The 24,804-nt window shown below is 38.1% G+C and overlaps 1 protein-coding gene across 1 annotated transcript in view; it reads left to right on the top strand.

Moving 5' to 3' along the window:
* The window catches only part of ATXN10 (ataxin 10), a 103,597-nt gene that overhangs the window by 63,392 nt on the left and 15,401 nt on the right, over window positions 1-24,804 (top strand). Inside the window, exon 10 of the mRNA XM_074149088.1 lies at window positions 22,687-22,750. Within this exon, the coding sequence (XP_074005189.1) occupies window positions 22,687-22,750 (64 nt within the window). The remainder of the gene's footprint in view (window positions 1-22,686; window positions 22,751-24,804) is intronic.

Below are 24,804 nucleotides of genomic sequence, written 5' to 3'. Positions count from 1 at the left end.
CTTGTATTTTTATGACAATCCTGAAGTTTGTAAACGTAGGTACGGGGGGAAAAAAATAAAGATTTTCTGTTCTGTTGGGTGTTGAGATTTGGCCAACACTACTTGCAGTCTGTCACATTCAGTTCACAAGCACCAGTAAAATAGTTTAATTGAGGAAATAATGAAACCTGCCATGTGTTGATAGACTACGTTTTGTCATGAATTTACTGCGGTAACTCTTGGTTTTAGTGGTACTCTGTGCTGCATTCAGAGTGGGGAGGACATGAAGGAGACTTTGTGTGAAGGCTTGTGGAAGGGAGTGGTGGAAGATCCTTACCATCACGAAGCAGGATGTCAAGCACATGCCAGTGAATCCTGATATTAACTTTGCCACCAAAATCAGAGAAGCATTGAGCTAGACAGAAGCTTACAAATGTGCTTACAGAAGTCTGGTGTCCAGTTTCTGTTTCATGGAAGGGAGTGGGGTTCAGTTTGCTTAGCACCCTCCACTTCTATGTCACCCTCTCATCAGGTTCAATAGAGGTGTAATGTCTTGCAGACTTCAGCCTGGCTTTGCCTTATCAAAAAAGTAGCTGTCAGCCTTCAGTTCTCTCTGTGTGCCTTCAAGCCAGTATAACTTCTATTACCAGCTCTGAAAATTGTTTGCTGCAACTCCTGTTGAAACATGTGAAGCCATGCCAGAGCACCTAGTCTTCAGATAGAGACCAAAAATTTGGTTTTCTTAGTTGTTTGGGGTTTTTCCCCCCCCCTTCTCCTGTTTTGGTTTGTGTCTTCAGGAAGAGAAAGGAGACTGCAGTGACTGTTAACTGCAGTTTTGAATTTCTGCCATTGGGTGATGCTGTTTGTTCTAAATTGCAGACCTGTGTTATTCTTGCTGTTCAGAGTGGCGATGGGTGAGCAAAGTTTGGTGATGCCAGTGCCCAAAGGGAACCAAAGTACTTGAATAGTCTTATTTTTAAAGGCTGCTGAACCAGAAGGGATGGGAGAGGGAGGTGGAAATCGTCATCCTTTTTTTTATTTTTTCTTTTTCTTTTTTTTAAACTCTGCTCTGTTAGGCAGTGAGGGTCTACCTGGTTGAGTGGTAAGCCTGGTTTTTCCTGCATGTTGTAATCTTGTTAGGTCGTAGAGGAAATGAGTCTCATGAAATTGTGCACTGTTTCCAACATAAACAGTCCTCTCCAGGATTGTTTTCTTTTCACTAATTTATTACCAAGCTTCTAAATATTCCCCCAAAAGGGGTACCTGACATATTGTATAGAGTGTTGGAATTAAAATGTCCGAATACTGGAGCTTGACTTTTCCTCTTCCTTTGGAATTTTCAAAGTTTTCTGTAGAGTTCCTACATCTTTCACATTTGTAAAAGGAAAACTGCCTATTCCAGACCTGGAAAATAGTTCTGTTCCTACATAAGCAAATGGGGACATTAAATGACTTTGCAGTGGCTTGATTTCTCTACACTTACTGTGTTTTGCTGGTGGTAGCAGTAACATAAAATTAAAAGGTATGAGATACGATGCTAAAAAAGCCTTCTTTTTCCTTCTAAATGAGCAATTACACCAACACTTCAAATGCTGTATTTGTCTTGTTCTGGTAAAAATTTAACTTATAGACAAAAATAGCAGCAAAAAAAATTTCATTTTGGGTATTTGAGAAGTTTATGCACCTCAAATCCTTTTTGTATGTGTACATTGCAGTATTTAAAATTTGAATCGGTTGGCTGTGCTTTACGCTTGAGAAATATGAAAGAATGGAAAAGAGTGGTTTGATACTTGCTAAAATGAATTGATACACTGATGTCACATTACTGTTACGGTGCATCATTTCTTCAGCACATGGGCAGACAAAAACCTAATTCTGATTTGGTTTTGTCATTTCTGTAGCAAGAGGTGATGGACTGTGATTAATGACTGTAAATTTACACTCTTCAGATCATGCTTATATAAGTAGGAAAAAAACCCACACCTCACTTTTGTCTGCTTAGGCTTCCCGACCCTTTGGGGGCGCTATGGTTTGAGAAACCCACAACTTATTGCCATTTAGACAATTATTCCATCACCTGATGACCCCTCCCCCGCCAGGGAGGGGAATTGGGGAAAATGAGGAAACACAAGAGTTGAAATGTAAGTAGATTTAATAGAATAAGATAATAAACATTAATAGTACTAAAGAACTAGTATTGATCCCAATAGTAATATAAAATATACAAGGGTTATACTCAGCCAACAGTAGGAAGCTGTGCACTCCCAGCAGTGGACAGCAAGTGTTGGACACTGCAAGCACTATGGCTTCCCCTGAGGGAAGGCCTCAGGGGTCTGGCACTGGGGCAAGAAGTTCTCTGGACCGCCGCCATCAATGGAGAGAGAGCGAGATACGCAGCAAATATTCTAATTTATATTGAGTGTGATGTTCATGGTATGAAATAATCCTCTTGGCCAGCTTGGATCAAGTGCCCAGGTCTTGCTCCTCCTCATCCCTGCACCTGGCAAGGCTTGAAAATGCTGAGACGTTGAATCCCACATAGCCTAGCTGGCTATAAAGTAAATATTTTCACAAATTCAAACAATAGAGTCTAGAACTGCGGTTTTCCCAAGCATTAGAAGAGAAATTAGTCCTGTGTTGCTTAAACCAGGACAGGAGGTCAGGGGACAGTGGGAATGGAAAGATAGAAACACCTAGGACTGGGCAGGTGACCCACTTAGTGTTCCTTCTTTGCATCCTTGAACATTAGCAGCGCCATGGTTTCTCCATGGCAGTATAGTTGCTGGAAGCAGGGAGTGGGAGAGAGCTGCCTCTCTGGTGCTGAGCTCTTAGTGCTACTTACAGACCTCTTAGAGGCATAGCTCTGAAGGGAGGAATGTCTCACCTGTCATGGAACACGGGTGGCTCAGCTCAAGCTGTCTGTCCACTTAATGTATATACAATAGGACAATAGCAATTAACTAGATCTAAAAAAAAAAAAAAAAAATTTAATTGGAATTTATGTTAAATGGGGAATGATATTCTGGTATTTTGAGATGCAGGTAGCCTGTGAAGGGTGTTCTGTAAAAGTTGAGAAGTGTGTACTACAACTGTGCATTAATGCTAACTGTGGAAATGCTTGTGCCAATTCTGATAAATTATTCCTAATAAATATCTCAAATTAAGTAACAAGAATAGATGATTCTGAGGAGGCAGAATTATAAAAGAATATTATGAAAGCCAAAGCCCTTTGCCCATTGCTAAAGGTTTAATAAAATACTAGTGCACAAAAGTGCATTCTAGTCAGCATTCAGTATTGACCATGTCCACATTTTGCTCTTTTGTTCTTAAACTAGATATTTGAGAGATGTTTCCACTGCACACTCCCACAGACTAGGTGTTAAGTGTTGTCTTCACTAGGTGAACATGTGCATGTTCATTTGCATGTGGGAGGGAGGGAGGGAGTCTAGAAATGAGGGTGCACATGTCTGTGTAGGCAAAGATTCTGCCTGTTCAGCTCTTATTGCAGGGTCCCATTTGGTTATCTTTTCTGCTTGAAATGCAGGGCTCTTTGGAGAGCCCCAATAATTTTAGAGGGCTGCAATAATATAAACATAAGTGGTGATCACTTTTGCATCCTTCTTCTTAGCTATAGATTATCTAATCTCCTTGCTGTCAATAACCAATGATTGGAAGAAGCCTGCCTGGCTTTTCATGCTGCCTTTTGTCTACGCAGGGGTAGAACAGATGAAGAGAGGAGAACTTGTAATCTTTAAGGAGATTTTAGAAAAATATCTCAGCTCTCACATTGTTTGAGGACTTCATAAATATTGAGGATCTGTCTGTGTTTTGAGGGAGAACAGACTTAGTAATATTCCCTTTACAGTCTATTGATATCTTTATTTTGGCAGTTCACATTAACTGTGCTTTTTGAAAAACTTCTATTCTTTAATCAAAAAAGCTCAGTATTTCCATAAAGAAGTGGCAAAGATAAAAATTGCCTCGTTAGTGAGCATTTAAATGTTTAAAACTGCATGTCTCCAAGTTCACACATCATAATTGCAATCAATCAGACTTGTTCAGTTTGTTATGGCAGAAGTGGTTTGCTGGAAGGATTTCAAAGGGATGTTGACCAAAGATCTAGTAAAAAAACTGGAAAAAACAACTGGTTTTTAGTTTAAGTTCCTTGAATGGAGCACTGCCTATATTTAGATACTGTAACAGTGGGAGTAACATAAAAATACAGTGTGAAATGATCTCTGTGCTGAAACTCAGAGCAGCAAGATGATGTTAAATTAATCCTCTGCTGTTTGTGAAATGCAGAATGAGCTAGATTTGCCAAAGCCAAGGTGATGGCTTGATTGTATGTATTAAGCTTTAGTTGATTAGAGACTGGTCGCAAGATTCCTTTGATCTTTCCTCCAAGCGTTTCCACCAGAAAACGTCACAGGACTGGTTGCTTCCATCATGTATCCTGATGCTAAGCTTTTCTCTGGGAAAGAAGAAACCTGCACCTCCAACGTGATTTTATTTCTTGCTTGTAAGGTTATCACTCAGTAGGGTAAGCTTAAGTGTTTGCTAATAATCAGTGTATATTCAGGTGGAGGATGTCCATGCATCTCTAGCATGAGAGAGAGTAACTGAACAGACAACAGCATTGCACATCTGTTTATCCACCTTCCAGACACTGATACAGGCTTCTGTGGACTCTAGCAGGGTTGTATCTGCTTGGAAAAGAAAAGTCATATACAAACATAGTCTGCCCAAACAATCCTTGTCTGCAAGACTGACTTGCTAAATTTTTGGGTGCTTCCTAACAGTCTGAAATGCTGAAATGCACTTTTTTGCCACTTATTATTGAGAGAGTATCTGCGTGCAGGTTCTAAATGGCTAAAATAAGTATAGAAATTGTTGGCAGTTGTGATACACAAATAAGGGATGATTTTGACCAAAGTCATTCTTTGCAAGATAAAGCAAGATTGAAGTTCAATAGAGTAACTAATATGCAATCATTCTAGTGGGTTATTATAAATGTCCTGTAGGTGTAAAAGTTTTTAGTGATCTGAGGAAGGAGGTACAGAGGAGAGCTCTGCTTTGTTTCACATGTACTTTGAACATCAACTCACACACTTGTAACAATTTGTTTCTGAAATTCCAAATATAACCTTTCTGTCAGGCTGGTGTTCTTGTCTTGTTCATTGTTCTCCTTCATGAAACGGAATTTTTTTCTCTAATTCTAGGGAATAGGGAAATTGATAATCAATAGAAATTAGCTATTTTCTGGTTTACTATCTGTAATTTTTATAATTATATATATAGGCATGTGTCTGTGTATATTTTTTTATATATAGGCACCTATGTGTGTATATGTAGTATATAAATATATAGATGAATATATATATATACACACACTATATAAATATATACATGCAAAAGAAGCATGGCCAGCATGTAGGCGATGCTGCCCTTCTACTCTGCTCTCATGAGAGCCCAACCGGAGCGCTCTATCCAGCTCTGGGGCCCCCAGCACAGGAACAGCATGGATCTGTTGGAGTGGGTCCAGCAGAGGGCCACAAAAATGATCAGAGGGCTGGAGCACCTCTCCTATGGGTCAGGCTGAGAGATTTGGGGTTGTTCAGCCTGGAGGAGAGAAGGCTCCAGGGAGACCTTATGGTGGCCTTTCAGTATTTAAACGGGACATATAAGAAAGATAGAGAGCGACTTTCTACCAGGGTCTGTAGTGAAACAGCATGGAGTAATGGTTTCAAACTGAAAGAGAGTAGGTTTAGATTGAACATAAGGAAGACATTATTTATTGTGAGGGTAGTGAGACACTGGAACAGATTACCCAGGGAAACTGTAGATAACCTCTCGTTGGAAGTGTTCAGGGTCAGGGCTTTGAGCAACCTGGTCTAGTGGAAGTTGTCCCTTCCCCTGGCAGGGGCGTTTGACTAGACAATCTTTAAAAGGTCCCTTTCAACCCAAACTATGCTATGATTCTATATACATACATACGTAGGTATACGTATATACATACACACAAACTGATAGTTGCCTCAATATACTACTGTGTGTGGCCGCCTTTGAAAAAAATACAGAAGAGGGGGTTTATTTTTGGTTGAAACTAATTGCATTGTACATCTTTGATTTACTAATCTTCCCACAAGCAGTGTTTAGACTGTATTACTCATATATAGTGTGAAAGATATTTTCAAATATGAGACTAATTAATCTCTTGAGTAAGAATCATAACTTTTGTTCCATTCCTGGGAAAAAAAGTTGCATTGTTAAATTAGAACTTACTCTATTTTTTTTTTTTTTTTACGTACCTTGTTAGATCTTTTTTTCATTGGTGGCAAGATGTTGTCTTTTGGCATCTCTCAATGAACTTTGTTAAAAATGAGCTATGGAGCAGTCTTAATGATGTGAAAAGGAAAAAAGAAAACCAACACTGATGCTTGAAAACATGAAAAATGTCATGTGAACATAAATTATATGAATTTACATAGGCTGAAAAATGTTACTTTGCAAGCCAACAGTACTTTGAAAACTACAAATTCCAAAAATGTATGTCTTGAACAATGTATTTCACTGTACAATTTAGAGATGATACAAACCATTGAAGTTATATTCCCCTGATAATGGTTTCCTGAGGAACCGAACACCCAGTGCAAGGGATCCATTTGCAATACGAATAGGTATAACTGAGGCTGTTGCAGTATTTAATTTAAGTTTGAGATTCATTCTGCTTGTGCAATTGCTGAAATACAATTTTGCTGCTTTTAAGCATAGCAAAAACTTTTGGATTGTTGACTGCCTCTGAAGTAAAACTACCCAGAGTGCTTCATTTCAGTCCAATAATTTTTGAGGTGATACGTGCAGTATTTTGGGTTGCTTGAGTATTTTAAGTTATTACAATCTGACTGATATTTCAAGTGAAACATTGAAACCGGGCTTAGTAGGAGGATTAGCTTCATCTTGAGAAAATAAAAGGTTTTGTATTCTTCACAAACTAAAATAATTAGTGAGTGGCTTGCTTTCTTTTTTGTGTGTTAGCATTACAGTCTGCTTTGGTTTGACATTAATCTTACCTGTGACAAAATAAGAAGGATTTAGATTTTTTGGTCTAGAAATTACTGTTCTAGAGCACAATTATGGAGCTCAGTGAATTCATACTAAAGTTGGCAAAACTTCTGTTGAGTTTTAGTAAGGGTAAACTGCGAAATTTACCTCCAAATCAATTTTTTTCCGTCTTTTTAGAAAAGGAGGGGCACTACCCATGGAGCTGTTCAGGGCTTGGAATTTTCTGTAGGACAGTTTCCAGCTTTTCTAATAATCCTTTCACCCTTTAGTCCAGCAAACTTAAGATTGTGTATTTGGCTTTGGAAATATAGAAGGGTTTTATTTCAAGCAATTGTTCAGTATTGTAGTTTAAAAAAAAAATGTAGTGTTTTTGTAGTGTTTTGCCTGCAACAGGAGTGGGAACAGTTCAGTGAAAATTAATAATGGAACTGGTAAGTTCCCTTGAACTTGCATCTAAATTATGTTCCCTTGAACTTAATTAGACATCACTACCTTGGTATTTTCCACCCAGGTCTATTTAGTTGTCTCAGCTGTGCCTGTTCACCACAGCTCCAGTCATGAGAAGCTGGCACAATTTGAGAGGACATCCCTATGCCAGTTCGTCTGGAACTTGTGATCCAATCGGAGTATTTGGTGGTTGAGAGTGTTACCTTTTAATTCCAGTGCGAGTTGTACAATTTCGTGAGCACCTCACCATTTAATGTATTTATGAAAGTGCTTTTATAATTTGTAGCTGCTGAGAAAAAAAGCTTAAAAATGCTTTCTTAATTTTAAAAGTAAAAACATCATTTTTAATGTCCCTGCGATAAATCAATCCGGTGGCAGCTGATTGAGGTTCTGATTCAACACTTTTTCTCTTCTCACCTTCTGACCCACCATTACTGTCAACCTGCTCCTGCAGGCTTTTCTATAAAAGTGTCGACCCGTCCCTTTGAAAATGAACTTCAAAGAAAACAGTGTTTATTAATAAACTCCTATAGAAGTTTTCTTTGTTATTTGAAAAAATAATAAAAAATAGTGACTTGTAGATCTTAGAAACATTTTTTTTTTTAGTTCTTAATTTTATGATTGCATTAATTTTGGTACAGATTTCAGCTACTGAAATGAACCCTCCAGCTCCAATCATATGAGATCTTTTTTTCTTTAACGGACTTCCTAGGAAGAGCGCTGTGCATGTGAATTTTTCCTTTAATGAAGTTTTAATGACGTGGTGTATATGTATACTTAATGTAGAGTAATGAAACTGTGTCAAGAAACAAAATCTCTTTTTAGTTTTCAGTTAGAACCTGCAATCTTGTCTTTATAGGTACAGACCTGTAATCAAATTAATGATCTGTTCCAAGACAGGAAATAACGATATCACTAAAGCTAAACAGAACATTTAAAATTTTATAAACAGTTGGCTTAGTGCCTGAGGATATATATTCACGTCTTGTTTTGTACAATAATGTTTTCATGTAAATTGACTATATGAAAAGATACATTTATTATGGAATTCTAAAAACAATTTGAACAACACTTTTATGAATTTAAAAACTTAGAACCCGTTCATCATGAATATGTGAGATCAGTTAGAAGCTGGGAATTTTACTTTCATAGTACCTGCAGTTGTTATTACCAGACAGCAAGACATTTAGAGACACAAATACTCCAAATCCTCTGGTAGTTGTAATTTAGAGGTAAATTAAGAAACTAGTATGCAATCTCCTATGTGCAGCTTCATGTATCATCTCGCTCAATAGCCTAAGGCATTAGCAAGCTTTCAGCATGAAATTTAGTGCTAGAGCATGCATACCTGAGTTATTGTATATCATGCATACTAAATATATGGCTTTTATAGACATATAAATCACAACATCAGGATTCTTGTGTTTTCTAAATGTAAAGTTGATCTTAATCTCAACAAGGTGGCTAAATTTATCTTAATAAGAGAATCTGGTCCTGTGCAAAGGTTATGCTTGGTGAATCATTAAAAGAAAATGTGTATTTTTTACCTTGTATTTACAGATAAATGTAGAGAATAATTGCTCAACTTTCTGTAAGTCTGGATCATCAGCAAAGAAGTACAGTCAATGTCACATGAGGACTGGGCCAGTCCCTGGTGGGTACAGCAAGTAAAATGTGTTAGGAACCATTTCTAGCCTAGAGAGCAAGTTGCAGAGTTTGGCATGGCTCACATCCACATGACAGAATTCTCTTTTGTGGGCTTCTCTTCCTTGACCTTCATCTTCCCCCACCAAAATCAAATCACAGAACTGCCTTTCCCATACCTCTCCTTGGGAAGAGCCCATAGCCTACACTGTATACCCAGCCATTCCTGAATGTCCAGAGGAGCGCTAGCTGTCATGAGCCAACAGCCCCTCAGGGACCATCTGACAAGTGCAGCAAGAAAGGGCAGCCACAAGCCAGTGCTGCAGCCTGGCATCCCAGCTCTGCATCTCTTACTAATGCGATTAGAAGCTCTGCTGAAATGAGTTGGAATGACCCAAGTTTGTTGCAGCCTTCAGACTTCACTAGTATATTGCTCACCTGAGAAGAGGTTGATGATTCTTTTCCTTCCTTCCACCCTATGTTCTGCATCTCTTGTAATGATTCTTACACTTATTTTGATCGCAGTGTGAGGAAATTGACCTTGGGTCACATCAGCTTGGGCAATAGAGACCCCCCCGGGGCTCAAGACATTCTGTGTAGGTAAACCTTTAACAACTCATTACTAGTTGATTTGAACATCTTTTGAACTGCAGCACATGGTTTTGAAGTTGCTATGCCTTGCTCCTGTATTAACCTCATGACATTCTGTAGTTCCTAACCTTCTCAGTAGTTTGTTTTCCTTGAAAATGGTTTTCAAAACACAGATCCCTCTCAACCTGCAGGAGATGTTTGCCAAGTATTGCATTTATCTGTTTGTCAAAGGGTGCTCCGGGGGGATAGGTATTCTGAGCTGGCAGTGGCATTTCAGAATGCAGTTGACCCGGGTTATGAAGCAAGTGGACCGTGTCATTTGATAACTGATTTCCTCGGCTTTCACAGGGGTATAGTGTAAGGTGCAAGGATTTATTTTGCTCTTACATATTGGTATGTTTGTAGAAATCTGCTGGAAGGGGCTAAGTGAACTATTTCATTAGTGTAACCTAAAGCATAATTTGGCTTGCTTTCTGAATCCTTTCGTGGTTTGCCATTGGCAATTTGGGACTTTCCAAAACTATAATGGAAAAGTTATGAAAACTTTATGCCACCAGAATCATACTTTGTAATGATTGTCAATGGGGAAACTCTCTAGCAGTTACTTTTAAGTGCAGTTACGTTAGCAAAAGGGCTTGCAAGTATCCAGAATGATGAACATTCTTTAAAGGATCAACATTCAGATTTCTTTTTCAGTGAAAAACAAAACACCCTTACTAGCAAAATGCTAGAATTATTGAGGATTTGATTCTGTTTGTATAAAAGCTGTAAAAAAAGACCCCAAACCAAAGTAAAACCCTTTTTGTTCTGAAACGTGAGGAACATTAAAAGCTTGAATAGTATGCGTACACAGGGATCTCCCCCACTTATTTGGTGAAGCTGATAAAGAATAACAGTTTAATGCAACTATACCAGTTTACAAACCTTAGCTTAATATTTTGCTCTTTAACCGACAGAAAATGCTGGTTTGTCATCTTCCCATACACTGATATTTTCCATGTTTCGTATTAGCATACTGCTAATATGCTGCTAGCTACCCTGTAATAGGTTGGCAATTCAAAACACCTTCATTAGTACATCCCTACTTCTCGTTAAATGACTAGTTTATGTAAGACACAGCTGATGAGAAATCAAATCAAATTTGATTTAGAAAAAACTAATTTATAAAATAATATGTTTGTGAAAGTCATTTTTTTTCACAGCGCACCACAAACAGACACATTATGTTACTGATTGTTAACTTGAATAAAGCCTCTTTTAATGTATTTGAACACTTTTTCCATTGAAAAGTGTTTCTCTCATGCCACAGCTTCTCTTGCATTAGTACTGTGAAATCTTTTAAATAAGTCAATGAGAGTCATCTGTTTTCTTCTAATCTTCAGTTTCAGCATGTGAGAAATCATTCGGTTGGTCTGGGATAGTCTGTTTTCAGAGTATCTTCTTCAGGCAAGGTTCTTAACCACGAGGCTTTTTTATTCATGAAATGTGTGACACTGACTATAGTTGTCTCAGTAAAAATGTTGCAGAAGTAGTTTCTGGCATTGTTTCAGTCATGAAGAAATAAATTTGATCTGACTTGTAAACAATGCTAAACTGAACCAAAAGTTACTTTGTTCATTTTATAATCACTTAATTTATGGTAGCTTCTTATTTTTGCCACCGCTTACAAATAATTTGTTTTCCTTGGCGGTAGATGCTTTCTACAAAAGCACAATGCCAAAGAGAGGCATAAGAAACTTAAATGTGTGAACCCCAGCACCTGTCATTGAGTCTGTTTTTGCTACATATGAAGCAAATGTGGTAGGTTTTAATTGCTGCTGTTGTAGGTAATATGGGTAGAAACTGATAGTGAGTATACAGAGCTTGTGGAAGAGGATTGAAAGGGGCCTGGTGTTTGATCATGTTTAAAAGAGGACATAGTCCTCATTCTGAAGGTAAGCTGAATGCTTCAACCTTCTCTTACCTTTCTTGAAAGTGAAAGTTGCTGAGATTTATTTGTGTACTGAGCCATTGAGTAAAATTGTACTGAATTTTGTTATAAAATTACTTGGAGGAAGAAATTAAAGGGCTTTACAGGGAAGTGCTTAGACCAGGATTGTTATTTTGTACAGGATTACAAAAGGAAGCCAACTAATTATTTTTGAAAAGTGAAAGAAAGCATACCTGCTTTGCTTTGTATTTGAAATGGTGTATCACCCGGCCTATTTTGGATGAAGAATACTCTGTGACTTGAAGGTATCATAAAAGAAAACGTTTCTGGGAAGGAGATATGAATCAGTCTCAGCAGAACAGTGTCTAAAACTTCTTTCCTCCCAACTTGAGACTTGATTTGCACCTGCATTAACCTCCTTTTAAAGCGTCCCCAGTAGGCTGTACGTACTGCTCTCTACTATATTGAGACCACATCTGTTAGTGCTGAAAAAAAAATAAATTATTGTAATTGCAAGATTTGGGGTTTTTTCTTTGGAAAGGACCATAGTTCTGTTATTTATGTGTTTCTTGGAAAATGTATCGTTTCATATAAAATGGAGTGTGAAATTGGCATTGCTCAGTGAGAACTATTATTTATGGCGGTATTAAACAATGGAGTTGTATGGCTGGCTTCAGACTTCTGAAGGCTTCCCTGACTGGTCTGATTTAAAACACAAGCAGCAAACACCATTAAACTGTCTTCCGGCTTTAATAGTCAGCCGGGTCCCACAGTCTACCATTTACAATTTCTGTAGAGTTCTAGAAAGGCATTTTACAGGCCTTTCCTGAAACACTTGCTTTATTTTACTATGCTTTAACCTACTGAAAAAAGTAATTATCATCAAGGATAGCTTTACACTTAACATGTAATGGAGTGTACGTCTTCTACACACGTACTAGAAAATTAACAGTTGTTCTTTGACCCGTCACTAAAATCTTGGAAGCTCTGCGTATGAGGGAATGTGGAAACAGAGAACAGTGGATGCCATTAATAATGTTTATGTTTTCGATCTTCAAACCTACTAGCTTTCTCTCTTTTTTTTTTTATTTATTTTTTTTTTTATTTCCCCACACCCCTCTTGGGTAAGAAGTTTGGGGAAATAAAAATATTCTCAATAACTTAATCTTTACATTTCCTTTAAAAATTTTATCACTACTAAGGTCACTTTGTGATTGCAATAGGAAACTCTGGGGAGTTATGGGAAACCGCCACCACTTGGGTGGTTTTGTTACTTTGCTTTTAGTCTTGAGTCCCTCAGTGCACTCCAAGCACTGCAAGTCAGTGTGGCATCTTATTGTATTCAGCTGCAGAATTTTACCATAAAATGCAGCAATCACTACCACAAATCATTGTATGTTTTTAAATCATCGTATGTTTTTAAATCATCGTAGATCTTCTCTCACGTGTTTTTTTCATGGAGTATTGTTTGTTACTGGCTTTGCCACAGATGAATTTATATGTCTGACATTGATTTATTTTTTTTAAACTGTTGGCTCAAAGCGAAATAAAAAAAGAATGCTAAGTAATTGTGGACACCACAAAAGTCATTTTTAGAGCGCAGAATACCTGATTGGCATTTAATTTTGCTTGCTGAATTCAGAAGTTTCTAAGGAAGAGTTGTAATCCCTGATGTTGGGAGTGGAAGGAATTTTGGAATACAGTAATAATGTGGGAGAGTGATAACACATGTGGCTTCAGTGAGGTTGTGGATTCATCAAAAGAGGGTATGAATTTGAATTGCTTTTCCTCCTTTTCCATTACCACTCACTCAAAGTTCCAAGCAGCTGGCAGTTTTGAGGGGTATTTCAGCTGGGTTTCAAGGAGCAATTGGAATATTGAGAGAAGGCAGTAGCAAAGAAGGTGTGCAGGCGGTTGGGGGAGAAATGAAGTTAAGCACCACAGTTGGCATGAGTAATAGTGAAAAGGTTAATAGGGAGTCACAAGACTGTGCTGATTTTTGGCTAGAAGAGTGCGTGATCATGTGTAGAACGGTAATGAGGAACAGAAACGCTCTGTGATAATCTGTTTTTCTATCAATGTGAAGGAATTTCAAAATTGGGATATTTTATGGAATGTCTGGAATTTTGTTCCAGAAGAAAAGCTATTCTAACATAATACGAATTGTGAAACTGAAAAGAAAAAAAACCCAGTACACACAACCAACAAATCAAAGTCCCTCATTTTAATTGGGAGATGCCTAAAATGCTTTGTTAAGCTTGACAAAAATACTGCAGCCACCCAAACAGAGGTGGCTTGCCAGAATGACTTGGAACTTCCTATTGCAATTGGCAATTATAGTGGCTGAAAAGAATCACGTGACTTACCCAATTTTTATCTCTGTATTTTTTCAGAACTTTAGAGTAATATGAAGGCTGCAGTTTTCATTCTGCTTTGGAACAAAATACGGTTTTGAAATTTTGATGATCTTATATAAGTGGTGTCTTCAGCTCAGATCTAGTCACATAGCTAATTCTTACATAATTTCCTTTAACTTTCTTTTTTTTATTCTGATGAAAGAAAAAAATTAAGAGAACCTCTTTTATAGCAATGATTTGAAATCAGCAAACTAAGACTATTTGATTACTGTTTTTTAGTGGACTGAGAATAAAATAATGAGTGACTAGAAGTAAAGAAACATACTGTGTTGCAAATTTGTACAAAATCAACTGATAGAAAGCACGGTGGTTTAATACTGGATGATATCTAGCACTGTTGTTTTCTCTTACTGCAGCTGCCAGGATAGGCGAAGACTAGCAAATATTGGGTGTTTCAAGTGAAATCCATCTTGTGTTGGATCTTACTCTTTCCATGTTAAGTAGCAGATCTAAACCTTTAAAAAGAGCTAAGAGCCTGCTCCTCAGAGCAGCATCTGTTTGTTACCGAAAAGTGGCTTCTGTGTCAGGAACTGTAAATAAGTGAATGATGAAAGCTGAATTGTTTAAAAAACAAATGAACCAATTGTGTTACTGTCTCTTGCGGGAACCTATTCTGAATTCTCAAGTGTTTATATTGTCATCCCAATGGCTGGAAACTCCTGTGTTTTTCTCTTGGAAAGACTAGTGGAAAAAATTATTCAGCAACTGAGATGGCTTGTTACCCGCTTCTAGTAGCTGGACACTCTAGCTTCTGCTTGTTTTGGCTCAGTCCTGCTTGTGTGCTTGGTACCTTTGTGTTCTCTTCTTTTCCTTCCCCCTCAGTAAGGCCAAAACCTTCATCTTCTAAACCGATTCTCTTTGGAGAGTTTTAGGACATCACAAAGTAATCCCACTTGCAGATTCTAAGATTTTATTTTTTAAAAAATTATTTTCTTTTTATCTCCCAGAAAGAAGCGAGGGTCAACTCTTTTGGAAGAGTTGAAATAAACCTCGTGTCTCTCTGGGAAATAATGCTGAAAGAGGGAGAATGCATTTGAAGTTAATGTAGCAGGAGCAACAAGTTTTGTTGCCGTGATTTCTGAATTTCAAGCATTAAAATATTAAATACATGCTTACCTAAATAGTGTAGTAAGTGGAAGAGTATTCTGGGGACACTGCCTTGACTGAAATGGACATAAAGATCTCTCTTAGCTCTCAAAGTCATTCATGCTGGTGCAAGGAGCCCTCAAACTAGCTGAGCAAGTCTGCTGTGATGTCCTGGAGAAAGGAGTCTCTGTCCACAAGTATTTCAGTAGATCTGCAGGATGTGGTGAACTCCAATAATAGACTTGATTGCCGCAAGCCACAGCTGCCTCTATTCTAAGCCAAAGTGCTTGTAGTCTGCAGTAGACCTAGGAATCCACTAGCACTAAGGGATTAAAGTATTCTTTTGTCCTTTGAAGTAGAATCTCCTGTCACTTCTGCTGCTTGGAAAAACAAACAAAAAAAACCCAAACCCAAGACATACAAATGAATAAAATGGTAATAAAAAAAGAAATAATACCACAGCTGTAGAGGAGCCAGTTTGTCAACCCAACCAGTTCATATACTCCTACTCTTATTAAGCTGCTCTGTTACTCACATCAAATGTTGGACTCTACCCAAATGTCTAATCATTAATTACCTGTCTTGTTGAGCAGGTCTTCCAGGAAAAATGACTCCTGTTGGTCAGCTTGTTTGGTGGCAGGGCCTGAAGGATATATTTCTCATTACATAGTCATTATGTAATCCTCATGTGGTACATTCAGAAGGAATAACACTTAAACATATCTTTCATGGTGACCAAAGATTGGCAACAAATCCCCAATGTGTATTTCACTGGATCACTTTTCTTTGGCATGATTTATTCTGGTATGATTTTTCTGTTTGAGAAAGTCATGCAGACTTAGAGACAGAAAGGACTCAAAGGGTCATTACTATTCACCTGTCCGGAGCAGGACTTGTTAGAGTATTCATGGTTAAGATTTGTTGGGTCATTTGTGGAGACTTGCAATATTGGAGACTGCTGGAAGAGTCTTTGAGACTCACGTTTCAGTGTATTGCAGTGCTTGACTAACCATTACTGTTAACAATATTTTCTGAATGTGTAATAAGGATGTTCTGTTCGTTGGGCCCATTACTTTTTGTCCTCCTGGATGTAGATAATAGACATACTTTAATCCTTGAAGCTGTTTTCTTTATTTGCAGAACTCTTTCTGTCTGCTACATACTCTGATAAATTGTTTCTGACAACTTTTTTCTGGCTTTATAACCAAGAGGTTGTACTAGGGTAGAAAGAGTCTGGTTTTGAACTAACGTGAGGAAAAGAATGGACTTATGCTTCTTTCAATGGCCTTAGGCCTTTCATTTTTGTTGGAGTGAGATGGAGAAGTCCCTTCAGGCGGGAAGGGATTTTGGGAGGTTCATTGTCCAACCTCCTGCTCAAAGCTGAATGCAGAGCAGGCTGGCTCAGGGCTTTGTCTAGACAAGTCTTGAAGACCTCCAAGATGCCCACAGTGTCTATGAGCAACCTGCTCCATATCCTCACAGTAAAATGTTTTTCCTTCTCTCCAGTCAGAACCTTCTCAGTTTAATTTTTATGACTGTATTTTCTCTATTTAAACTACTGTGAATGCAAGTCAGGAGGGCAGATCTGTCTTCTTAGTAAGCTCCTTGTAGGTATGGGAAGGCTGCCATCAGGTTCTCCTGAAGCCTTTTCCTCTCCAAACTAAAAAACCCCAGTACCCTCAACTTCTCTTTGCATGGCATAGCTTCAGCCCCTTGAGTAGGTTGCAGTCTAATGAGTACCAAGGAGAATAATTGCTTCCCTTGATCTACTGGCCATACTCCTGTTGATACAGCTTAGGATGCTGTTGTTTCATGCAAGATGGATGTTAAAATGTTGATGATTCAGCTCTTGAGAAGCATGTTGAAAGATAATAAATTCAGTAATCTAGGGTACTAAGAGAAAACAGAAAATAATAGTCAATAGGTGTGTTTTCTGTGACCTTAGTATGTTCTTTAGGTTTTCTGTGATCGTGCCATCCCAGCTGTGTTACTCTTCCCCCTTCTCCTTTAGTCTGCCTCCTCCAGCTTTTGTATGCATTAGCCAATTTAAATCAAATTTGTCAGAGAAGTGAAGTTTGCCAGTTTTGTTGCTCCCAGAAACCATTTTTCTTTTAAGTTCCATAATGTGAATTGAAAATTAATACTCTGGAGCTAAACATTGTTGGAGACAGACTTTTTCTCTGGTAGGAAATGTGTAATGAATGTTGTAACTAGAGTTTTTCCATATAAATGCTTCCTGCTTGCTCCTATTTTTTTGACTCATTTCTAGAGTATGTGTTTCCCACCCCCAGCTGCTTTTTAAACTAGAAATTTGTCTATTTGTCAATGTATGTATCAATAACATGTAAAAAGAAGAGCAAGTGTTAGTATGGGTTATTCAAGCTGCTAGTAGTCCACTTATGTTTTTGAGAACGCATTTCTTTTTGCTTATCTATAGTTAGACCTAGAAAACTTCTAAGAAATATATGTATTTCTATGGCTGAAACAAACGCATTTCTTATTCTGCCTTCTGCATCGATGGAAGACTGAGAATGAGCCGAATTCTGGTGGCAGAATAATTTAGGTTGAAGCTGTTTTTGTCTAAAGGCATAAATGTTCTTTTTGCATAATAGTGCTCTTTTAGTTGACTAAGTAATGTTTCTAATGCCTGAAGTGCTAATGATTCTTTGAAGAGATTACTTTTGCTCGAGGTTTTCTGTTACTGGCTGTATAGTTGCCGGACCTGGAGGTTGTAGTTGCATTTTACTAGCTGCACGCAGATTCAGTAACAAGCATGGTCATGCTCGGAGAATTTGCATTCTTACCCTGAGTTTGGCTCCATTGCTGCTAGAGGGAAAGATTCAAGAAAAAGTCTACAGTTAATTTATACGTTTTCTGGGCTCTGATGTGAAGGATTGTGTTAATGATAATTACTTCTGTGAACTTCATTAGAAAACACTGGGACATTATCAGAAGTAGTTCAGACAGATATCCTTAATTATGCTAGTGACTTTATATTTTGGTCAATAAATGTGAATTCTGTAAGATAAAAGAAAAGCTTTAATTTTGGTCGGAATATTTTCATTGGTTATCAAGAGAAAAAGCATAGCTTATTCGTCGGTACTGACATGGTCCAAAGCATCCAAATAAAACACTTTATTGTTCCTTGGCCATGAGAGCAGTGATCTGGGCTGGTCACTTTCATAAGCTCTTGTTTAATATTTACATAGAACCTCTGCCTACGTGGCCTTCTGTTTAGTGTCTGGTTTAAGTAATTGAAATACGTTATTAAATTCCAGGTTCAGAGAAAGAGGAAAAAAAGTCACTGCAGTCACTTTGTCACTGGGGAAGGCATTTTCTTTTAAGTGTAATACATTTAAATTTTTCACTGGTATGATACCCATCTGCATTATGTTTCAAAGGCAAGTACAGAAAACAAGTAGGACAGAAAAAGTGGGACAGAAAAGCTGTGTTGTGAAAGATACCATTTTTAACTGGCAGAGATGGATACCTGCCTTTGCATGCTGAATATTCTGTTTTTCTGCTTTTTAGGAAACAATTTCAGAAACTGGCATAATAACATTAGGGCAAAATTTTTGGTACTGACTTGACTGAAGCATTAGATATCACTAGCGCAGAGCTGTATTTTTTTTTTAAGTTTAAACTTGTCTTAAGCAATGTCTCTAACTTAAATGTGGTCAAGATTTCAGCCTATGCATAGGTTGCAGCTTCATTTACTGCTTCAATGTAGTTCAGAACAAAGTATAACAGTTCTTCATAATAAAATAACCTCATGGTTTTGTTACAGTCCAGTGCAGTTCCATGTTATTGGCCAGCTATGTTGTCAATAATGTAAATAGAGAGTAAGTTTAGTGATCTTCTGCAACACAGGCCAATGTAAGTAATTACATTTACAGACACCAGAACCGTCCCATTCCTTAGTTTCAGTCTACAGTTTCTTCTGAAATCTTGATGTGTTACACCCAGTTTCACACCAGCCACTACATGTTTTCTCTGCAGGATATTTTTGCACCTTATTTAAAGTGAGATTTGAGGCTTGTGCAATATTGACACCTTTCCTAAGCCCTGCAGAAGATCCCTGCAAAAAGTCCACTGCCTTACTCTGCACTGTACATTTCACAGACATTTCTCTTCAAAGAAAAAACTCTGAGGCCAATGATTAGTTGGGAAAATTCACTGACCTCTTTTTATTGGGCAGTGTAGTTCCAATAAATGTGTGTAAGAGGTTGAGATCTGGGGTGATGGTTCCTCGATAATTACAAAATCTGCTAGTGTGGGAGATTACAGGCAGACAAGAGTGAGAAGATTTGAGACACTCTCAGCATGCAAGTGGGAAAGTCTGGTGAGTGACAGTGATTCCTTCCTTTGACCATTTGAACTGCTTTATTGTTGCAGAAATCACAGAATCACAGAATCGTAGGGTTTGGAAGGGACTTTTGGAGATCTACTAGTCCAACCTCCCTGCCAAAGCAGGTTCACTTAGAGCAGGCTGGACAGGAACATGTCCAGGTGGGTTTTGAATATCTCCAAAGAAGGAGACTCCACCACTTCTCAGGGCAGCCTGTTCCAGTGCTCTGCCACCCTCAAAGTAAAGTTTTTCCTCATGTTCACATGGAATGTCCTGTGTTCCAGCTTGTGTCCATTGCCCCTCGTCCTGTCACCAGGCACCACTGAGAAGAGTTTGATCCCATCTTCTTGACACCCACCTGAAGGGTGGATATTTATAAGCATTGGTAAGATCCCCTCTGTCTTCTCTTCTCCAGGCTGAACAGACCTCGTAAGAGAGGCACTCCGTTCCCTTGATCATGTTTGTAGCCCTCTGCTGTACCCTCTCCAGCAGTTCCCTGTCCTTCTTGAACTGGGGAGCCCAGAGCTGGACACAGTACTCCAGATGGGGCCTCACCAGGGCAGAGTAGAGGGGCGGGATAACCTCTCTCGACCTGATGGTCACACTCTTCCTGATGCACCCCAGGATGCCATTGGCCGCCTTGGCCACAAGGGCACATTGCTGGCTCATGGTCAACGTGTTGTCCACCAGGAAAATTCTGAACTGCAGTTGCTGAACTGGCTCACGTTGCAGCCCAGATCATTACAGTACACTGGCATGAATTTTAAGTTACCGGAAAATGCTGTTTCATTGGGTCACTGGTGGTTCAGGAACACCTGGGGCGTGGACTGGAACTTCTCTAGCAGTGGTTGCTCAGGAATTGAAGCTCTTTACCTCACGAGTCACTCTAGGAAGTATATGGATTTGTGAGAACATTGTAAGGTTTCTTTTCCTTGGTTCATTTCAGTGTGTAGTAAGTCGCAGGTGACATACTAAAGCATGGTGACAAAAGCTATGCCTAACTCGGTCGAATTATATGTACAGCTTAATTGTGTGGTGTTCAAGAGACTCCCAGTGGGTGTATAAGGCACTGGTAGTTAGCAACTGATTTTTAGGTTAAGGTATCGCTAAAGCTGTGGCTTGCTGCTTCTGTTCCCATTTAACCTTGAAGGAATCTCATTATATTCCCGCAGTAACTTTTTGAAGCATATGTGGATTTTAATTAAAATTTTACTTTCCCTGAATACTTACTTTCTCTGTTAACCAAATGTCTCGTTTGAATCTAACTGGAACAGATAGCCTAGTTTATTTCAGTTGACAGTGCTTAATCTAGATTAATTTGTACTGTTCAGTGTTTCACTGATGGAAAATAAAAGGTAACATTGTAAGCATATCCGAGTTTGGCTACAGCATGAAAATCAAAGAACTAACATTTCCCAAGCGCGTGCAAGTACTGTATTACTGAAAGGTCATTGTTTGTTCAAGTTTTGAAGTATGACATCATACATGATGCATGACATTTGGAGAAAACACAAAAATTTAGTGGAAGAAAATGGGTATTTTAAAACTTCTGTTGTTAGCTGTATTTCATGTAGGTATAGTTATGCATGTTAGCACGGATGTGCCAGTTATGTCTTAAGAGCTAGCAATGCTCTTTAGTTTTCTCACGTATCAGCCTTGCCTTTTTGTATATCCATCTCTGCTACTTTCTTATGTTGAGACACTGCAATAAGGTTTTCTGAAAAGGAACTTGTTAGAGGGATGTGCTCAGATTTGTCTCTGAATTCAGTTTTACTGATCATTAGTCTATTTTGGATTTCACATCTAAATCTCCTTCTATCTAACTTTCCTCTTTTACCATAGAACTTGCATTTCAGAAATCTGATTCATCCTGCAATGTAAACTTCATGATTTGTTGTTTGACATGGTACATAAAAGCATACCTTATTTTGGGGGGAAAAAAAGATGGAAGAGAGAATCCTATCATCAAGCCACAACCTAAATTGACGTTCTGTCTAAATTTCTTTGCCCACCAGGTTTTTGTTTGACATGTAATTTTAAGGAATTAAAGAATTTAAGATTTAGACAGGTATGGTTTGGCTATCACAGAATGCTTGGGGTTGAAGGAACTTCTGGAGGAACCCGTTGTCCAACCCCCCTGCTTAATTGCAGGTCAGGTTACCCACGGCCATGTCCGGGTGGCTTAAAGAGTATAAATAATATAAAAGTATAATAATATAAACAATGAATAGCTATGCTGTGAAGTATTTTTAAAAATACTTTTCTAATTTAAAAAAAAAAAAAATGCTTCTATGTCTTAAGAAGGTAATTGCAAGATTGAAATTTTGCCGGTAATTCAGAATGGGTTTTCATTTAAATACGTGACGCTTTCTGGAGCTATAAATATGCATGATGATTTATGGTGTTATACTGTACCTTAAAAGTCTAGATAAATTTCTTAAGGTATATACCTTTCTTAAGATAATTATGCTACATATTTATTGTTAACATCAGCTTGTCCTGAGTTCTTGGTAGTGTGAGTGTGTATGTATGTGTGAGTCTATTAGGATTATACGTTATTATCTCATACGCACACAAACATGTATTAGTGTAATTTGTGAATTCACACGTATATGTATATATAGAAAATAAAAAATGACAGAACTTGTCTTTGCTGGTTTGCTAATAACGTAATGAACACCTTATCAAAGGGAAAAAGTCAGTGGCTCTTACTTGATACAAAGAATTTGTGCTTAAGTACATACAGGTAACACATTGCTTTTGAAGGCTGCATAGATACAGAATACACGTGTCCCCATGCTAACTCTTGTGCATGTGTATATATAATTTTCAACTTTTTTTTTCCCTATTTTTTTCACTCAGAAGTTTTTCATGGTTCTTCCTTCTGGAAGCAAGCACGAGCTGTCAATAAGCGTAGCTTCTCTGGCTCAGCGTGAGAAGCACGACATAGAAAATACCTCAGTCAAACACATGCTAAATGAAGGAAGAACATGAAATTAATGTCTGCTTGTGTTACTCTTTTGTGACACTGCTAATACCAGATTTGCTCTGCAGTTTATGTTAACATGTTTAATATTTTTAATGAAATAAAAAATCCCTGTTATATTTTTACATATTTCTTGCATGAAACATCACTAGTATTGTTGAGACATCTGTTAAATTAAACTTTTGTTTTTATTTAGGTTTATGAATTAGATGGCATCTCCTTGATCCTGGACAACTGCAACATTGATGACAACAATCCTTGTATCCTTTACAAAAGAATTCTAGTTATTGAATATGACTCATAAGAAAAGGTGTGCGGGGGTTAATATATTTATGTCAGCATTGCTTTCATTTGGTACCTAAGTCTAACTGGCCTAGGTTGTACTTAAATGCTTGGTTCAGAAGTGAGCAAACTCAGAAGTATGCTTTCGTGAACTGGAGTTGAAGTAAGTTGAACTGTTTCCTTAAATAATAAATATTACTGGTTTACAGATGTCAATTCAGACAGCCAACTGTGACAGAAATCCGAATTAAGACTATGTTTGGTCATCGTGTCAGATCTTGGAGCTTTTCCTTCAACTGAAATCGATTCAATAGACTAAAATAAGTACCCCATCAATTCTATACGCTTCTTAAATCTGACTGGAGAACTTACTCTAAGCACAGAAACAAGGCTAGCAAGCTGTAACGAAATGTGTATAATTGAGAGAATTAATGATGCAGATTACTGAAATGTTAGGGAGATTTTAATATAAATGGCATTGTGCTTCATATTTGGGATTTTTTTCCTGGGGTTTAAGAGCAGAGACTTTCCAAGATAGATTGGTATTAGAGGGAAATAACTTTACATTGAAGATAAACAATTGTTAAGCAGACTTATCCATCTCTTCAGGAACTGTGTAGTAATCCTGCTGATGTGTTCAGTGGGTGAGCTATTATTTTCTGTCATCTAATCATTAGCTCCTTGTAAGTTTCTGATAAGAGCATCTGGAAATCAAATGCTTTTCCTGTCTAGAGTAATTTTGGCTTTCTTATACTGAACACATGAAACATGTTTTTTAAATTAATCTGTCAGAAAAAGCTCACTTTTTAACAAGTATCATAAAACAAAAAAGAAAGTTGTGAAAATGTTGCCTATTCTCGTAACTGTGTGCTGTAGAACATCATCTACGTATAAATATATCTTAAAAGGATGAAATAATGTGTAGGGACAGATGATAGCAAAATGTTAACGAGCTGGTTGGAGGAGCAATGGGTGTTAAGTATCCTCTGAGTTACTCCGTTGCTTTATATGCAAGGTTTTTACATTTATCATTATTCCTATAGTTGGAGAGCTCTCAGTGTGTCTCTTGACAGCGTGCTGAGTAGAAGAGTTGTACTTCCACGGTCTGATTCTGGTGAGGGGCACTGCTGGATGTGGTGGGAAGGGCAAGGAAAGTTACCTTTCCCCAAGCAGATTAGGTCCGAGAAAACCTAGTAAGGAGTTCTGATCCCAAGTTACTCTTCCTTTGCTGGAAAGCACAGCTGTGCAACGACTTTCAGAATTTCTTTCTAGGATTAATCCTTCGTTTTAGCTGTTAGTAAAAGAGGATAAAGTTTGAGGCCTTCAAAGGGTAGAATCGTAATTTATGATCCTGAATGAAATGAAAATAAAATACCATGGGAGTCTTTACTGCCTTTTGAGCAACGTGGAACTTCTTACACCTTTTGATACAGGCTGACATTTTATGGCTGTACTATAAACTTCTTACCAGAGGATAAAACTTTGCTTACTTGGTTTTTAAAGACTTAGTAGACATAATGACACCTCTTAGTATGAACTTTCACCACTGATCCGTAGCGTACAGTATTCAGGTATATGAAAAAATAAGTAGCACTTGGGCAGAGGAGGGACTAGCCTGCTGTGACAAGAGTTTGCTGCGTCAGCTTTTGGAGTACAGCTCCTGCCTACTGCTCTGTTTATTTTTTTGACCTAGAGCTATTCCAGGTGCTCTTGTATTACATGGTGTTAATGCTGTTTCTCTCCTGCTTCCAGTGTTCCTCATCTGCTGCATTCTCAGCATGTCTTATGCAGGGAAGCAGAACGGGAGTTTGCAGTTTGAACTGGTCTTTAGTTACACCTGCTTTGCATTATATTCTGCTGCTTCTAGACACTACAAACCAAGTCCTTAGTAGCGTGTAGGTGCCTGACTCCACTGCATAACATTCCTCTGAAGAGATTCAACTGTTTCTCTCCTCCCTCTGCGCACCCAGCCCTGTCTGGCGCAAACCTATTTTGTGATGCTGGTAAACCAGAGGAATGCTCTTACTTACTA

Source organism: Numenius arquata, chromosome 1, assembly GCF_964106895.1.
Source record: "Numenius arquata chromosome 1, bNumArq3.hap1.1, whole genome shotgun sequence".
NCBI lineage: Eukaryota > Metazoa > Chordata > Aves > Charadriiformes > Scolopacidae > Numenius > Numenius arquata.
The sequence above is the reverse complement of the archived record's forward strand: the minus strand, read 5'-3'. Positions and strand labels throughout refer to the sequence as shown.